Raw genomic sequence first — 17,044 nt, forward strand, 5'->3', positions numbered from 1 at the left:
GGGCATAGCCCAAACAAAGCAACCACCAAAAGCTTGAAATGTCTCTAAACCCTCTTGGGTTTTTTTTTAAGCCTCTTGTTTTATATTATAAACTTACATGTTCCATTCTGCACTATAAAAAAAGACACCTCACCATCATGCCACCTAATTCGTGGCACACCCCAGGGAAATAGATGCTAAAGTCCTGATTATTCAAACTCTTGCATAATTTCAGAGATATTCTATTTCCTTTCAGATTCTGAATTACCACAGGCTATCTCTGCAGCCTGTACTATTTATTGTGAAAGAAGAGATTAAAAGCTGGCAGTGTTTTAGAACCCACAGTGCTCTTACCCATAGTACACTCCTGGCAATTCAACGAGGCCATGAGTCATTTCTTTTCAGTGCGTGAAGGGAGACGTTGGACATGTTGACCAGGATCACAAAGATGATGATGGACCAGGCCAGCAGGAGCAGGAGGCAAGGTCCTGGGGCCCCTACCCTGTTCCCAGCTCACTGTACACCACCCTGCACAGCACACACCCACCTGTCAACGCCCTGGTGTCTACCTGGTCTAGAGGACACGCAGACACCATGCCATCCAAGATAATACCAGAACTTGCAGATACTCCCACATGGGAAATGCACACACAACACCTGAAATGAGCCTTATAAGACTTTAACAAAATAAAAAGCGGGGGGTTGGGGGAGCAGGGGGTCTCTGTAGCGGGAATATAGCATAAGGAGCTGGAGATTCTTGGAGGGTTTTGAAGTGTTGCCATTTTCTCTTCCTTCTTCCAAGCCCCACATTTCCCCTTCCTCTCTTCAAGACAATGTTACAGCTCCCATCCGCCTGTGAACTGCTCTGACTCTGGCTGTAGCCCCACCCATGGGGCAACCTCACCTTTGACCTGACCCCCAAAGGGCAGCTGGTTCCCAGACTATAAAGATAAGATAGCTACAAAACTCCTCTGTGTGAGGGAATTATATTGCTATTTTACGTTAAGGCAGCCACCACAGTACAGGCTGATGTTCACTGGACATGCCGGGCACTATGCTAAGTGCTTTATACTCCCACATTTAATCTGCACAAGCCTCTGGGGTTGGTACCGTCAGTGCCTCCATTTTACTGATAAGGCCAAGTAACTTGCCCAAGGTCAAATCCACAGAATGTGAAGAAGCTGAGATTCAATCCCCACATCCCTAATTCTAGAACGGAGTGCTTACTCCTACAGGCTACACAAGTTTTGAGTAGCTTAGAACTTATGATCTGCTGTTATTCACTGAGAAATTAGAAGCAAGCAGAAAAAAACTTCACCATCTTCCACCTGCTCCGGTGCCCCTCTGTGATGTGGTAAACAGGCCCACCCCACCACTGGTGTATTCCCCTCACCTCTTCGCAGACATCACACCAGCTCCTCCCTCTCCTGCATTCACTTTTCCTTTTCTACTGAGTCAGCATCAACTAACCAGCTGGCTATAATTTTATCCCAACTTAAAAAAAAAATGATGAGCCCTGGTCAGTGTGGTTCAGTTGGTTAGAGTGTTGTCTCATGCACCATAAAGTTGCCAGTTCCATTCCTGATCAGGGCACATACCCAGGCTGTGGGTTCGATCCCTGGTTGGGTGCGAGGATGCGTATGGGAGGCAACCAATTGATATTTCTCTCTCATATCAATGTTTCTCTCTCTCTCTCTCTCTCTCTCTCTCTCTCTCTCTCTCTCTCTCTTTCTCTCTCTCTCTCTCTCATCCTCAGGTGAGGATTAAAAAAAAAAATTAAATTCCTTCTCAACCCCATTTCCCCCTTAGTGCTTGTTCTCCTCTCTTCAGCAAAACTCAGGAGTTCTAATCCTTTGTCTCCCTCTTCTATTCTCTCTCCAACCTACTCCAACCAGGCATTGCCCCCAATCCTCCCCCGGTGCTCTGGTAAGGTCCCCGATGGCCCCCACATTGCTATAGCAGGGATCAGTTCTCAGGGTCATATGACAACGATGGCTCACTCCTAAAACAATTCCAGGACAGCACACCTAGTTCTCCTACCTTACAGGCCATTCCTCTCAGGCTCTGAAGTTGGTTCCCCTTCATCTCCCTCACCTCTACCAGTATATCTTCAATCCAAACCTTTCCACCTGAACTTCAGACTCTAATACAACAGCGGACTCAACAACTCCACCTGGATGTCTAGACATCTCAAATACAACATGTCCTAGCCCTAGCCGGTTTTGCTCAGTGGATAGCGCATCGGCCTGCAGACTGAAGGGTCCCAGGTTCTGGTCAAGGACACATGCCCGGGTTGCGGGCTCAATCCCTAGTAGGGGGCATACAGGAGGCAGCCAACCAATGATTCTCCCTCATCATTGATGTTTCTATCTCTCCCTCTCCCTTCCTCTCTGAAATCAATAAAAATGTATTTAAAAAAAATAAAAATAAAATCAAACTCCTGACCTTCCCTCAGTCTCTATGCCCCTTATGGTCTTCCCTAAACCCTTATATCACAACCTCACATCCTTCCAGCTACTCAGGTAAAAAACCTTGCAGACATTCTTTTCTACTCTCTCTCTCCTAGTATCTAGTCCACAGGAAATCCTATTGGCTCTACCTTCAAAATATGTCCAAAATCCCACCACTTCTCACTATCCTCACTGCTATCATGTTGTCTCAAACCACCATGGCCTCTTATTTATCATCACAGGAGCCTCCTAATTAATATCACTACATCTACCCTTGCCCTCATACAGTCTATTCTCAACAATGTAGCAGCTAGAAAAATGCATTTAAAAATCCAAGTCCGGCCGTAACCGGTTTGGCTCAGTGGATAGAGCGTCGGCCTGCAGACTCAAGGGTCCCGGGTTCGATTCCGGTCAAGGGCATGTACCTTGGTTGCGGGCACATCCCCAGGAGGGGGTGTGCAGGAAGCAGCTGATCGATGTTTCTCTCCCATCGATGTTTCTAACTCTCTATCCCTCTTCCTTCCTCTCTGTAAAAAATCAATAAAATATATTTTTAAAATAATCCAAGTCGGATCATACTCTTCTCAGAACACTCCAATAGCTTCCCATGTCATTCATGAGTAAAAGTCAGTTTCTCAATCACCATCATAAGGCTCTACACAATCTGCCTCCAGGAGACGATCGGCCTCCTTGCTGTTTGTTACTGAACATGCCAGACATGCTTCTGCCTCAGGGCCTTGGCACTTGCTGCTTTCTTTGCGGGAATGCTCTTCCCTCCAACACTGACATGACTCCCACCTTCACCTTCTCAGTGAAGTCTTCCCTGACTGACCTATTGCCAATCACGTCCCTCCCCAGTCCCACTCCCTATTCCATTTCTCCACTTTATTTCCCTCTGTATCACCTCTTACCATTAATATAATACCCTCCTTATTTTGTCTGTCTCCCTCACAGAACCTAAGCAGGAATTTTATCTATTTTGTTTGCTGCTATATCGCCAGCACTAGATCAGTGCCTAATACATAGACAATGACAAACAAATTATCTGTTGAACTAAAAACTCCTATAGGAAAACCCCAAAAGGCTGGTTATGAGTTCTCTAGCAGGTCCAGAGCACAGTCCCCTCCAAGTTTTTACTTGTTCCTCGTGTTCAAGGATGAAAACCCCTATTTCTTTTAGGTTGAAATATAACATACATTTATACAGACACACATACACAGAAATAAATGCACTTACCAAAGACCCATTTCCTATCCTCTGACAGTGAAAAACCTCAGCTGGCTTCTCGCTGGTGAGCTGGTCAGCTGGAGCGTGGCTGCCTCTCAGCGCTCACTTCCTGGGATCATCCTGAGTGAGGGCCCCAGAGGCCTCCCCACCCTCTCTGTTAATCTCTATAGCAGACTTGGGCACTTTCTAAATATAACACGAGGCTTAGAGAGCACTTTTCTTTCTAACTGGCTGATCTGATATGGTATCTGGAACACTGCTCCAGCCGGCCCCCAAGTCCTTGCTTGGGCTTTGGACCCTCTAGTTCGGCGGGCCTCTCCCTCCGTCTGGGAGGCCCTCTGTCCTTGAGCCTCTAGCAGGCCCATCAGGGTCCAGATCCACCTCCTTCTGCACGTGTGAGTTCATAGGAGACCTTTTTATCACCCAGATCTTCAAGCCAGCTCAGTTTTCCCCGAGTACTGTCCTAAGTTAGCACATATGCCCAGTCTCACCAGCAGCCATGAGGCCGACGTGGCGAATGCCATTGTCCCAGAATCATGTTTCTGCACATCCCCCGGTCACATCCGAGCCTCTTTAAGCTTTCCCTTGTTTGGGAACGCTTCGAATTTTTTTAAAGCATGGGTTTCTTTGTGACACAGCGAAGTTGGATTCCTTAGGCCATAATCAATACATTCAATCCCAGCTCTTTTAAAATAACTTTTTCTATCTATCTCCAACCTCTCCAGAGTTGGATAGATGTCTAAACACTTCCATTTCACAACTTCAAAACACCTTTTGTTCCTGAAGGACAAAGAGAACGACCCTGCCAGTGGAAAGGGCGGGGGGCAGGGGGGGGGTGCCAGGCCATCACCTGACCGGGACAGGACTCCTCACTCTCCTCAGCAAGAAGAGCAAACCTTCACACTCCCCGAGCTGCCAAATGGGCCGCCCACACTAGGACCGACCGCTCTGCACCGCTGGCTGTGCCACGCTTTGGTGAGGATCCTCTAGTTAACGTTCCGTCACGGTGCTTTGTGGGGTCCACGAGACTGGCCACTTGAGCAACGGCCCTATGTCCTGAAGAACAGGGCTCTGATTCTGCCAGGAGAAAAGGGCCCACTGGCTCCGAAGGCTTATGCTTCAGTGACGCCCCCCCCCGCCCCCCCCCAGGGCCAGAGATGTTTATTATCGCTTGTATCACACACAATTAAAATAACCTCAGTACAAATGAATGTCCTTGGCAAGGTGAAGAAACTGTAGTGACACTGATCCCGCCACCCAGAGCCAAGCACAACCCTGGGTAAGCAGGCAGGACCTGTGCTGTGTTTATTCTTCCTATCACTAACCAACGTGCCCCTTTCAAATTATTCCAACGTTTATTTTCATTTCTACACCCCCAGGCTTAAAAGGCCTATTTCTCTAAAAGGTTTTTCTGATACTGTATCTGAAATGGCGTTCCAAAAAAAGTAATCTTTGGATTGTATGACATGCAAAATATATCTCCAGCGATGGCGAACCTTTTGAGCTCGGCGTGTCAGCATTTTGAAAAACCCTAACTTAACTTTGGTGCCGTGTCACGTATAGAAATTTTTTGATATTTGCAACCATAGTAAAACAAAGATGTATATCTTTGATATTTATTTTATATATTTAAATGCCATTTAACAAAGAAAAATCAACCAAAAAAAATGAGTTCGCGTGTCACAGGTTCGCCATCACTGATCTAGCCAGTTGGCAAATAAACATGCCAGCAGACATCCATGGCTCCAGACATCCATGGCTCCAGGTCACTTGTCTTTGCCTCCTACAGTTGCTTCAGCGGCACCTTCCCTGTTCCCCCTAATTCATCGGTTTTAGAGACTTAAAAGTGTTCTAAAGTCTTTTTGCCAACTTGGGAATAGATGAAGGGCTAGCAGAATCCAACACTGCAATCCAGGATATATATATGTGTGTGTGTGTGTATGTGTGTGTGTGTGTGTGTGTGTGTGTGTGTGTGTGTAAGGTCGCTGCTATAAGGTCTGTGGCCTGTGAAAAGTGTCATTCCGAAAAAATGCTAACCTTGGAATAGCTAAGCTGAGTTAGACTTGTCTTGCTTTGCTTATCTAAATAAAAAAACCAGCAGCAGATCAGATAGATGACCATCAGGCTAACAGGGTTCAACAATGGTGAAGAGCCAATCTGTAGGTCCCAGTTCAAGCCTAATTAACAACTAGCCTCTTGCTTTAGTTCCTAGGAAACATGGTTTGCTATTCTAAGTGCCAGTTTAACAAACCAGAATCTGCTAAAGGTCCAAAATCTGCACACTGCCCAGGCCAGGAAGCATGGACTACATGGATTTACAACCTCTTCACCTCTGACAACCTTGCCTTCCACGTTTATTTAACAAACACAAAGTGCCCCCTCTGGGCCAGGACTAGTCTAAGGTTCAATTATCCTCACTTTACAGCTGAGGAAAGAGAAGCCTAGAGAGGTTAGGTATTGACTTATAAAAATATACAGGTGTTATGATTGATAATAAATATATACTTGGTCTTTATCCCTGTTTCTGTCACAGGGCTCCTAAAACCCTTGGAATTTCCTAAGAGATCACAGTGACAAAAATTGTCTTTTGTTATGTCAATGAGATGTCTTTAGGAAAGTACCTAAGAATGGGGGCTGGTTGCCAGGAGAACCAAACACTTCATTAGAGGGTTGGAACTTTCAGTCCCACACCCCTGACCTCCTGGGAGGGGAAAGGGGCTAGAGGTTGAGTTTAAACACCAATAGCCAAAGATTTAATCAGTTATAATACCTATGCAAAGAAGCCTCCATTAACAATCCAAAGGATGGAGTTTGGAGAACTTCCAGGTTGGTAAGCACACAGAGATCCCCGGAGAGCAGTATGCTCAGAACCTGGAAGCTCACACACACACCCCACACACACCCCACACACATACCCCGCCCCCCATACCCTGCCCTATGCATCTCCTCCATCTGGCCATTCGTTCCTGAGTTCATATCTTTTTTATTTTTTAAATATATATTTTTATTGATTGCAGAGAGGAAGGGAAAGGGAGAGAGATAGAAACAACGATGAGAGAGAATCTTTGATCGGCATGACCCCCACTGGGGACCCACCCAGCCCACAACTGGGGCATGTGCCCTTGACCGGAATCGAAACCGGGACCCTCCAGTCCACAGGCCGACGCTGTATTTACTGAGCCAAACCAGCGAGGGCTTGAGCTCATATCTTTCAATACTAAACTGGTAATCTAATAAGTAAAATGCTTTTCTGAGTTCTGTGAGCCACTCTAGCAAATTAATTGAACCTTAGGAGGGTGTCGTGGTAACCTCCAATCTGTAGCTGGTCTATCAGACAACCTGGAGTTATAATTGGTAGCTGAAGTGGGGGAAAGGCGGTCTTGTAGGACTGAGTCTTAACCTGTGGGATCTGATGCTATCTCCAGGTAGACAGTGTCAGAATTGAGTTAAATTGTAGGATACCCAGCTGGTGTCTGAGAACTGTTTGGTGGTGTGGGGGAAAAAACCCCCAGAGTGGAACTGGGTGCAGAACTGTAGGAATCCTGCACCATGCCACAGCTGGTAAATGCAGAGCAGGCTCTGATCCCAGCTAGCTTTAGACTACAGCTGGGATCTAGGCTCTAGCTCTAGAGCAGGGGTGGGCAAACTTTTTGACTCAAGGGCCACAATGGGTTCTTAAACTGGACCAGAGGGCCGGAACAAAAGCATGGATGGAGTGTTTGTGTGAACTAATATAAATTCAAAGTAAACATCATTACATAAAAGGGTACGGTCTTTTTTTTTTTTTAGTTTTATTCATTTCAAACGGGCCGGATTCGGCCCGCGGGCCGTAGTTTGCCCACGGCTGCTCTAGAGTCTACTCTTATCCACTACGTTATGCTGCCTTCTGTACATAAAAAGGAAATTTCATTTAGCTCAAACCTGGAAAACTTTAAGAACAGATTCTTGGATCACATCTACAGAAACTGACCACATCTATCACCATAGAGCTGGGCTGAGCCTAGAATTACATTTTTTGCAAAGAGATTTCCCAAGTTGCCCTGATGAGCAGCCATCGTGTGCTGGAGAGGCAACCAATTGATGTCTCTCTCACACACATCAATGTTTCTCTCTCTGTGCCTCTCCCCCTCCCTTCCACTCTGTCTAAAAAAATCAATGGAAAAAATATCCTCAGATGAGGATTTTTTTTTTTTTAAAGGCCCCTGCCCTCACCTAACCTATAATCCAGTTGGGAGAGATTGGATCATCCTCTGAAAAGGCAGGTAACAGTTAAACAGAAAACCATCAGAACTGTCAGGCACATGATAGTAAGTGCTGCAGACATTCAAAGGAAGAAGAAATTGCTGGAGTGTAGGTTGGGCTAAAAAGACTTTCAATGAGAAATTTAAACTGGTTCTTAAGATATGACTATGTTCTTTAAGATGGGCTGACTTGGAACCAATCAGTGTTCCAGGTAAAACTGACATCTACATACAATAGTATTTTTTGTTATGTCTCCACTGTTCCTCTTGCAAGTGCCAAGTAATAGGCTGGCCAACTCTGCCCACTGTAGTATGTTGAGCCACGATCCTAAGGGTGCCACATGCCATAATTCCAGTACTATTTGGTTACAAAAACTTAAATTAAATCAATATTATTGTTATGCTAAAATAGAGACTTATGCAGCTAAAAACAGAGTAATGGATTCTTTACAATAGAGGAGAATACTATATGAGCATGTAACCTGACTTTCCCAACAAATTATTCAGACCAAATGAATTCTCTGATCCTCATCTCAACCCTGTCTTAGGTGGATAAATGTAAACTACCTGGGTAAAAGTTAAACTTGTTTACTTCTGCGTTCTTGCAGAGTCCTATGATCTCTCAGTGTCCCTGTCCATGTTGACTCTCAGGACTCAAGGTGACTGAGCACAGTCACAGTGCCTGGATGATGGCCTTGGGCCACACGGCACTCTGAATGAATTCAAGGAAGCAAGTGCTTAGGTACACATCCTGAAGACAACTCTGATCCCTGGCTAGCTTGTCACTACTCAAGGGGATGACAGACAAAGAAGGAGGGACCCAGAAGCTGATCCAAGGCCAGTTGGAATAAGGGCCAAGAGGAAGAAAGTCCAAGCACAGATATTTAAATAGACAGCCCTGACCCATGTGGGAAGCAGTTTAATAAATCAACCTGACATAGTGCATTTCCAAAACTCAGATGCTAGCCAATTTATTTCTGTCTGAAGGGCATTTCTGAATTTTCCTCTTAAAGATGGCATTCGCACGAGTCAGAAATATCAAGTTCAAATCCATATCCTGTTAAGATTCTGCTTATGCCGTTGTGAGAATTTAGACATTTTTTAGCTTTCGGCTTCAGTTTCTTCATCTACAAAGAGAACCAGTCGGACTAGATAATCCCTAGTCCAGTAAACATGATTTTTAAAGTGGGGGCATCACAACTCTGAGAAAAATCAAGAACAAGCACCATAGAATCCGAACAGAGTGACTGGGTCCGGTGAGCCTCTAACAGTGGTTCTCAACCTTCCTAATGCCACGACCCTTTAATACAGTTCCTCATGTTGTGGTGACTTCCAATTTCATTGTTACAAATTGAACATAATTAAAGCATAGTGATTAATCACAAAAAATATGTAGTTATATGTGTTTTCCAATGGTCTTAGGTGACCCCTGTGAAAGGGTCATTCGACCCCCAAAGGGGTCGCGACCCACAGGTTGAGAACCGCTGCTCTAGAAGGTAGTGATCAGAAAGTTCCCAAAAAGAAAATTGGGATAAATCCAGAATTATTCCATGGGAATATTTCTTATAGCTCTCCCTCTTCTGGGTTCTGCCTTACAGTCATACATAGATCTGTATAATCTTCCCAGAAGAGCTAAGAGTGATGATTCATAGAATGGGCATATCCATATAGCTATCTTCCCATACTTTCTACCTGGGAGGGTGGGAGATGGGAGTGGTGCTGTGTGACTCAGCCTTAACTACCTAGAGAAATGAAAGATTCCAAGACTTTCAGACCCTGGCCTCAGTAACTCCGCCAACCCTCTAAATATTTTGAAGTCTGAAACTTCTTTAATATACAGCCTAAAAACCTGAGTGGTGTTTTATAGTCTCTACTTCAGTTTTATAGTGCTGAACGTTTGAGGAATACACAATATGTTTTAAGGCTCTCAGATACAGTATTATTCTATTATAAAATCTTAACTAGAGTTTAAGTTGTTACTAAATAGTCAAATGGCATTGTAGAAAATTTAACCCAGAAATACCTATCGTGGTTTCTAGAGCAGTGCATTCATTTGATATTCCTACACATCTTTGATATTTTACTTCTCCTAACTCAAAGTCCCTTGTTCACTAAATTTTCTTTTGTTATAAATCTAATTAAAGCCAGATTAAGGTTAAATTGCTTTGAAAATGGGTTTCATAAATGTGACTCAGAGTTTAAAACATCAATTACTCAAACTACAATAATCTTTGGCTTAACTCTTTGGCAGTCTTAGAATCACAGAATGTTTAACATCTGTATAGTAGCTGGCACATAGTAGGAATTCACTTACTCTTTCTAAGTTTCTCACCATTAACAGCTACCATTTAATCAGCAAATAAACAGGTCAGTCAGGAATTAAACACTTTGCATGTTATCTCTTAATCCTCACAACGACCCTCATTAAGCAGTAATATCACAGATAAACACACTAAGGTTCAAAGTAATACAACAGCTGCCAAATGGCTGAGAGCGAATTTGAGCTCAGGTCTCACCAGAAATACTCCCACTAAGCTTGTCCAGAGAGTGCAAAGTTTAGGAAGCTGGACAGTGGGGTCTAGACCTCACCAGCTATTATTTACACCCACATTCTTTACTGACAAAGATGACAACAGACGTGGGAATGGCCTGTGTGTGCTGGTTACCCTGAGAGGGCAATGCTGCACCTGAAGCTGAAATACTTGACCAAAAGAAGTAGGGCAGGGAGTGGCATCTGACATACACCACAGCCCCCTAGAGCAGTGGTTCTCAACCTTCTGGCCCTTTAAATACAGTTCCTCATGTTGTGACCCAACCATAAAATTATTTTCGTTGCTACTTCATAACTGTAATGTTGCTACTGTTATGAATCGTAATGTAAATATCTGATATGCAGGATGGTCTTAGGCGACCCCTGTGAAAGGGTCGTTCGACCGCCAAAGGGGTCACGACCCACAGGTTGAGAACCGCTGCCCTAGAGTGTGGTCACTGCCATACTCCAGGCTCTAGGCCAACATCCCCTTTAAAGTGGGCCTGTCCCTATCTGAGGGTCTGATCAGTCCCTCCGTTAACCTCCAAGAAGAGCATTTCTAGAAGGCATCACACACCCTACATAGGCTTATTCTTACCCTGGGGAGGACTTGCAGCAACTCTAACAGCCCAGAAGTCCACCAGCAGTAACAAGCTGTAGCAAGCACACTGCTAACCTTGGTGACAACAGAGATTCCTGGCTACAAACAGATTTTTGCCCATCTCCCACCCCAAGGACATGTTCTCGCCCCAGTACTTCCCCTTCAGAATGTTTGCTTGAACAAGTACCTCAAGGAAGCCACCGGCTCCAGGAGGCATCTGATTGCAGAGAGAAAACGCCAAGGACAGTGTCTTCCCTCTGCTGGCCCAGTCATTTCTGCACGAACAAGTTCAAATTCTCCCTATGGGTAGCTACACATCTAGGCACTCCTAAGTATTCAGACACACTAACCCTCCTCCATTAACTGACTTAACAGAAACCACCTTTCACTTCAGATTTACAGCTTAACAATTCTTTCCAAAGCAGATATAAGCAGCTGGCCAAGCCGGCAGACCACTGGCCAGCGGCCTCCCCACCCCCAACTAATTCTAATTCCTTTACTTAACTAGCAGGTGTTAAAAAAAAAAAATCCAAGATTCAGGGGCCCACAATATTCACCGATTCCAAAGTTCTTAATTGCTGAACTCAAAATCCAAATTCCCATTCGCCTCTCATAAACACTAAGTCCTCTCTTGACCGTGCCTGCACTTTGCTTTCTCCGCTCTGTTGGTCCTGGAAGAGCCTCAATTCAACTAAAGTCGCGGGGGGCGGGGGCGCTTTGGTGAGTTTATTTTTCGGTAGCACAGATCAAGAATGCAGCCCCACTGCGATTAAGTCGACTAAGCTCCCAAACACCCCTCTCTCCAACCTAAACAGTTTGATCATGTGGGAACCAAACACTATCTAAGAAAGGAAAAAAAAAAAAAGGAGAAGCTGAGAGTGCCTGTCTCCGCTTTCTCCTGGGAGGCGCCCGGCTAATGCTGTGCTGGATGGAAGGGGGCTGTCACTTCCAAACCTGGCTTGCAAAGCGCCAGCCCAGATCGGACATGTTGCTTTCACCCCTCGGCTGCGCCTGCCCACTGCAGGCGCCCAAAGGGTCTCGGGTGCCGCCGGGCGCTTTGGGGCCTGGGCTGGGGGCATGGCTGGGGGTGGCGAGCACACCATTCGGGGGGGCTTGTTTTCTCTGCAGATATGGCCCCTCGAGCAGGTGCTGGGTTAGTCCCATCATTGGGGGAGGGGGGAGGATGTTAAAGTATCTCGTGCAGGAGCACCCGCCCCGCGGAGAAAGCCACACGGGACGCGATGGAAAGTGACTTTCCAACTTCTGCGGGGCTCGCGAGCCTGCAGGGGGACGGGGAGCTCCGTAAGTTTGGAAAAGGCCTGGATCTTCCTGGAGCAACACTCCCAGTAACCCCACTGCAGCGGTGCAGCGACCCTACAGCCCAAGTCACCCCGCCCCAACACACACGTGAAGCTCAGCGAAGCGTGCCACCTGCCGGGTTTCCCAGCAAACATGCCCGGGGGGAAGGACCCCGGAAAGTACTCGTTTAAAAAAAAAAAAAAGTAACACTCTCGGGGCAGAGAACAGACCCGCCTGGCACCGGGGCGCGGTGCGCAGGGGTCTGCCCTCGGGGTCTCCTCCTGCCCCGGCTGCCTGTGCGGAGGCTCCGCTCCAGGCGGAGCCGGGGCCGAGCGCGCGGGCCGGCGGAGTCCCGGGCGGGGCAGCCGAGGGGTAGGGCGGCCGGCGGGACCCGGGGGCCGGCGCCCGGGTGGGGGTGGGAAGATCAGTGAACTCACAGCCGCTTGTCCTCGGGCTGCAGCTGCCAGTGCATGGCCAGCGAGAAGCCGAAGAGGCTCCCGGGGTCCCCAGTTTTCCGGATCACATTGTCCTCGCGGGTGTCCAAGTTGAAGGCAGCGCCGAGCCCGGGCAGCAGCCCCGCCGACAGGTAGAGCAGCCACAGCTGCCCCGCGGCCGCCATGGGAAGGTCGGCGCCCCGGGAAGGGAGCGGGAGCGGCGAGGGGAGCGGGAGCTGCGAGGTGCGCGGGCGCCCTGCGCTCCGGGCCGGGTTCGAGGCTGCGGCGCTGCAGCTACCGCGGCGGCCTCGGTCGGTTCTCGCCGCCCGTCCGGCCCCACCCCCGGGACGAGTCGCGCTCTCTGCCAGGCCGCTCCCCCTCGCAAGCAGCTCCCACCGCTGAATGAGCCCGTTGTTCTCTGGAGACTCGCAGGCGTTTTATCAAGTGACGAGGACGCCGGCCCCGCCCCTCCCCACCCCCTGGCCCCTCCTCGCGCGCCAGCCTCGGCCTGCCGCCCGCACCTTCCCCGCGGGCCGGGCTGCGGTACCCTCCCCGGCGCACCCCTCGCCGCGCGGCCGCCCCTAACCTGGCCCGGAAGCAGGGGCGCGAGAGGCCGGCAGACGAGCTCTGGGCCGCGCAGCCCCCTCCGGGGGGTCCTCCTGGAAATAAGCACGTGAATGGTGGTTGCCATTCGGGCGCAGAGCCAGAAAGGCGTTCACTACCTGTTAGTAAAGGAAAGTGTTGGGGAGGCGCCGGCCCTAGTCGCCTGAAGCGGCGTGTTTTTGCAGACCGAGGCCCACGTGCAAATGCAGACTTCATTCATTCATGCCACAAGTGTTTGCTTCTGCACACGTGTTTATGGAGCGCATGACGCATGCCGCCAGATTCTTGGGGAATAGAGCTGCCTAGACTGTTCTCGGCTCTCAAGAATGATAATGGCACAAACCTTGATAATGCTGTACGACTTACAGCTCGCAGCTATTCTCTCGTTTACTGCTCCTAACACTCCTGTGAGAGGGGTATTTTCTTTTTGCAGACGAGAAAACTGAAGCTCAGCCTTGGCCAGAGCTTGTGGGAGAAGCCACACTGGTGTCAGCAACCTAAAACGTGGTCTCCAGGTGTGCTGAGGCTGGGAAGCCCCTGCACAGTAAAGGCTGGGTTGTTTCAAGTGTACCCACGAAGCTCAGGAACGCTTCCTCCCTGCCCCCCAATTCCCAGAACTAGTTGTAAGAACTTCCCTCCAGGAGGCGGTTCTGAGCTCTGTGTGGGTGGCCTAAGGGTTCCTGCCTCCAGGACTGGGGCAGCGGCCTCCATGGAGATGTTGACCCCTGGGGTGACTTTATCCTGTAGTGGCTCTTAACCTGAGGAGAGAAAATTCAAGTGAATTAGGATGACAAAAAAAAATTTACATTTTTTTTAACCTCTGACATTTAGCATTTCCTTTCATTATGAATGAAGGATATCCCACAGTGACAGTAGGATAAGTATCTATGACTCCAGTAGTCTCCAGTAGAACCCACAGGTTCTTTACATCACATCACAGTTGTTGCAAATAGCTTAAATTACAGTAGTTATAAGTAGACCCTCAGCTAGATCTTACGTCAGATGTCAATTAAAAAGTATGTGTACTGCCGGGCTGGCATGGCTCCGTGTGACCTATGAACCAGGAGGTCATGGTTCAATTCCCGGTCAGGGCACATGCCCAGGTTTCGGGCTCCATCCCCAGTATGGGGCCTGCAGGAAGCAGCCGATAGATGATTCTCTTTCATCATTGATGTTTCTATCTCTCTCTCCCTCTCCCTTCCTCTCTGAAATAAATAAGTAAATAAACAAATAAAATATATATTAAAGTATGTGTATTGCTATAGTACAAATTTTTAAACATTGTGTTAAATGTATTTCAATATCATTGGTTTTCATGTCTTTTATGCATTTAAGAACCTTGTTCTGAAAAGGGGTCTGTGTCATCAGCAGCCTGTCAAAGGGGTCCCCGGGGACAAAAATGGTTGCCCTAGCTGGTTTGGCTCAGCGGATAGAGCGTCCGCCTGCGGACTCAAGGGTCCCGGGTTCGATTCCAGTCAAGGGCATGTACCTGGGTTGTGGGCACATCCCCAGTAGGGGGCGTGCAAGAGGCAGCTGAATCGATGTTTCTAACTCGCTATCCCTCTCCCTCTCCCTTCCTCTCTGTAAAAATATCAATAAAATATTTTTTTTTTAAAAAAAAATGGTTAAGACAGTGCTAGGCCAGAGGCTCCTGGGGTCCCTGCATGGGAAACAGGAGCACAGAGCAGTCCCAGAGAAGAGCTGGAGCTCTGTGTGTGCACGTGGGGGTGGGAGTGAGGTGCCACACTGGTATTTGTACCAAGGGAGCAGCCGGTGCTAAAGAGAAAAGCCACCTGAACATCATCAATGGCTCACAGGTGGTGACAGCAGCCAAAGTGAGTCCTTCAGCATAGCTGGGGGTAACTTACCTGCCAATCAATAACTCTAGTCATATGCAAACAAAAGTGGGATGCAGCAGGTTCCAGTTTAATAGACAGTCTTGAAGGTCCATATTTATAGCAATAAAATATGGAGTGCTACTGAATTGAACAATGCTGTGTAGGAGAAGGAAGGAATAAAGAAAAGCAAGGGTGAGAGACTTGTTCTGGAGTGATAACCTTGATGAGGCTGAGAAACTGTTGAAGACTATAAACTAGTAAACTAGGAAATATCTGCAATATGGTTTTCCATGCAAGTTGGTTGCAAGTCTGCCTTTCCTCTTCATGTTAAACACATACTATTCGAGAGAGACAGGTCCAAGCTATTATAAAGCACAATGAACCTCACAGGATGGTACTCAGGGGAGCCACTGATAGAACTGTCATAGTTGAAGTACTTCTGAGCTGGTTCATAAAAGCCTTACCCTGAGTTCCCTAAGTTCAACTACATCCTACCCCCTGACCACTCCCCTAGGACACACCAGCTTCCCCACAATGCAGCAACTAAGGGGCTAAGCCCTTAAGCCCTGGTACAGCAAAGGCTCCTGATTGGGTGTCCTTGTGTCTCACCAGCTGTTAACTATACTGAATATCACCCCTTGCTTCCAAAAGTCACTTTCTTCCCAAGATAATTAGTAGATGATGTTGGACTAGCCCAGGGTGATCTACTTGATCCCAAATACTGACTGTGCTCAAGTTGAAGTCTTAAACAATGTTAAATTTAAAGATAGCCATAAAATATGGAGTGCTACTGAATTGAATGATGCTGTGTAGGAGAAGGAAGGAATACAGAAAAGCAAGGGGGAGAGACTTGTTCTGGAGTGAGCCGAGTGCCCATCACAAGAAAAACAGCCACACGGCCACCTCTACCCAGCTCCTGCCTAGGGTGCCAAACATACTTGAAGTTGAGTGTAACTCAAGGACTCAACAATAATCTCATTGAAGACAGTCAGCTCTTCCTGACTGATTAACTGTAACAATAAAGTTTTTGTGAATCAGTTGTCATTTCCGTGGCACAGACATAAGTGAGAATTCTGACTAAAGGGAGACGCTTCAGGATCTACTAGGACAATGTCAGTCTCTGGGGCCAAAGGAATGAAGGAGTCAAGAAACCTAAAAAGGATGAATTAAAAGTCCGGGAAGGGAGGTACATAGTTTAAATGAGAAAAAAAAATCTGGGACAAGAAGACACTTGCCTGGAACCAAAGGAAGAGAGATAGCTTGATAATAAAGATGTGCTGACTATATAGGGCATGGTGTGTGTGTGTGTGTGTGTGTGTGTGTGTGTGTGTGTGTGTGTGTTGTGTGCACGCGCACGCACACATGCACACGTATGTATGAAAAAACAACCATGGCATGTTCCCAAGAAGGCGGATTATTAGAAAACAAACAAAAATGATGATCACATCATAGAAGAGACCTACAAACTGGAAATTTTAAATAAAAAGGCAGTGCAAGCTATGAATAGAGTTATTTGCTCAGATGAGAGCTTCCGAATTTTTAAATTTCCCAATGCACTTTTCAAAAGAAAAATATTTCTTTATCTCACCTTTGGTAGGGGAGCTTTCAAGTAATTTTAAACTATTGGTCACCTGTGGAGAAATCTGAGGAACTCACATCATGCCTGATATAATTTCCATTTCCTGGGACCTACTTTAATCATTTTGCCATCAGTTTCACTGTTGCGTTGACTTCATTATCACCAACAGCAGAGAATATCATATTTGCTACTTTTCGTCAACACAGAAACTATCTATTGGAACATCTCCATTCTCCTGCGGTTGTGCCTACCAACCATTTCAC

The 17,044-nt window shown here is 47.0% G+C and overlaps 1 protein-coding gene across 3 annotated transcripts in view; it reads right to left on the reverse strand.

Moving 5' to 3' along the window:
* Positions 1–13,166, reverse strand: part of ITGA6 (integrin subunit alpha 6) — a 70,969-nt gene extending 57,803 nt beyond the window's left edge. For 2 of the 3 annotated variants that reach the window (XM_014468090.2, XM_014468099.2), the window contains exon 1: positions 12,765–13,166. In XM_014468090.2, coding sequence (XP_014323576.1) covers positions 12,765–12,946 — 182 coding nt within the window. In that variant the 5' untranslated portion in view covers positions 12,947–13,166. Of the gene's footprint in view, positions 1–11,215; positions 11,304–12,764 lie in introns of all 3 variants that reach the window. The other variant, XM_023744848.1, reaches the window with a different exon arrangement.
* Between the last annotated feature and the right edge of the window lie 3,878 nt (positions 13,167–17,044).

Source organism: Myotis lucifugus, unplaced genomic scaffold, assembly GCF_000147115.1.
Source record: "Myotis lucifugus unplaced genomic scaffold, Myoluc2.0 scaffold_5, whole genome shotgun sequence".
In the NCBI taxonomy this organism is placed as follows: Eukaryota; Metazoa; Chordata; class Mammalia; order Chiroptera; family Vespertilionidae; genus Myotis; species Myotis lucifugus.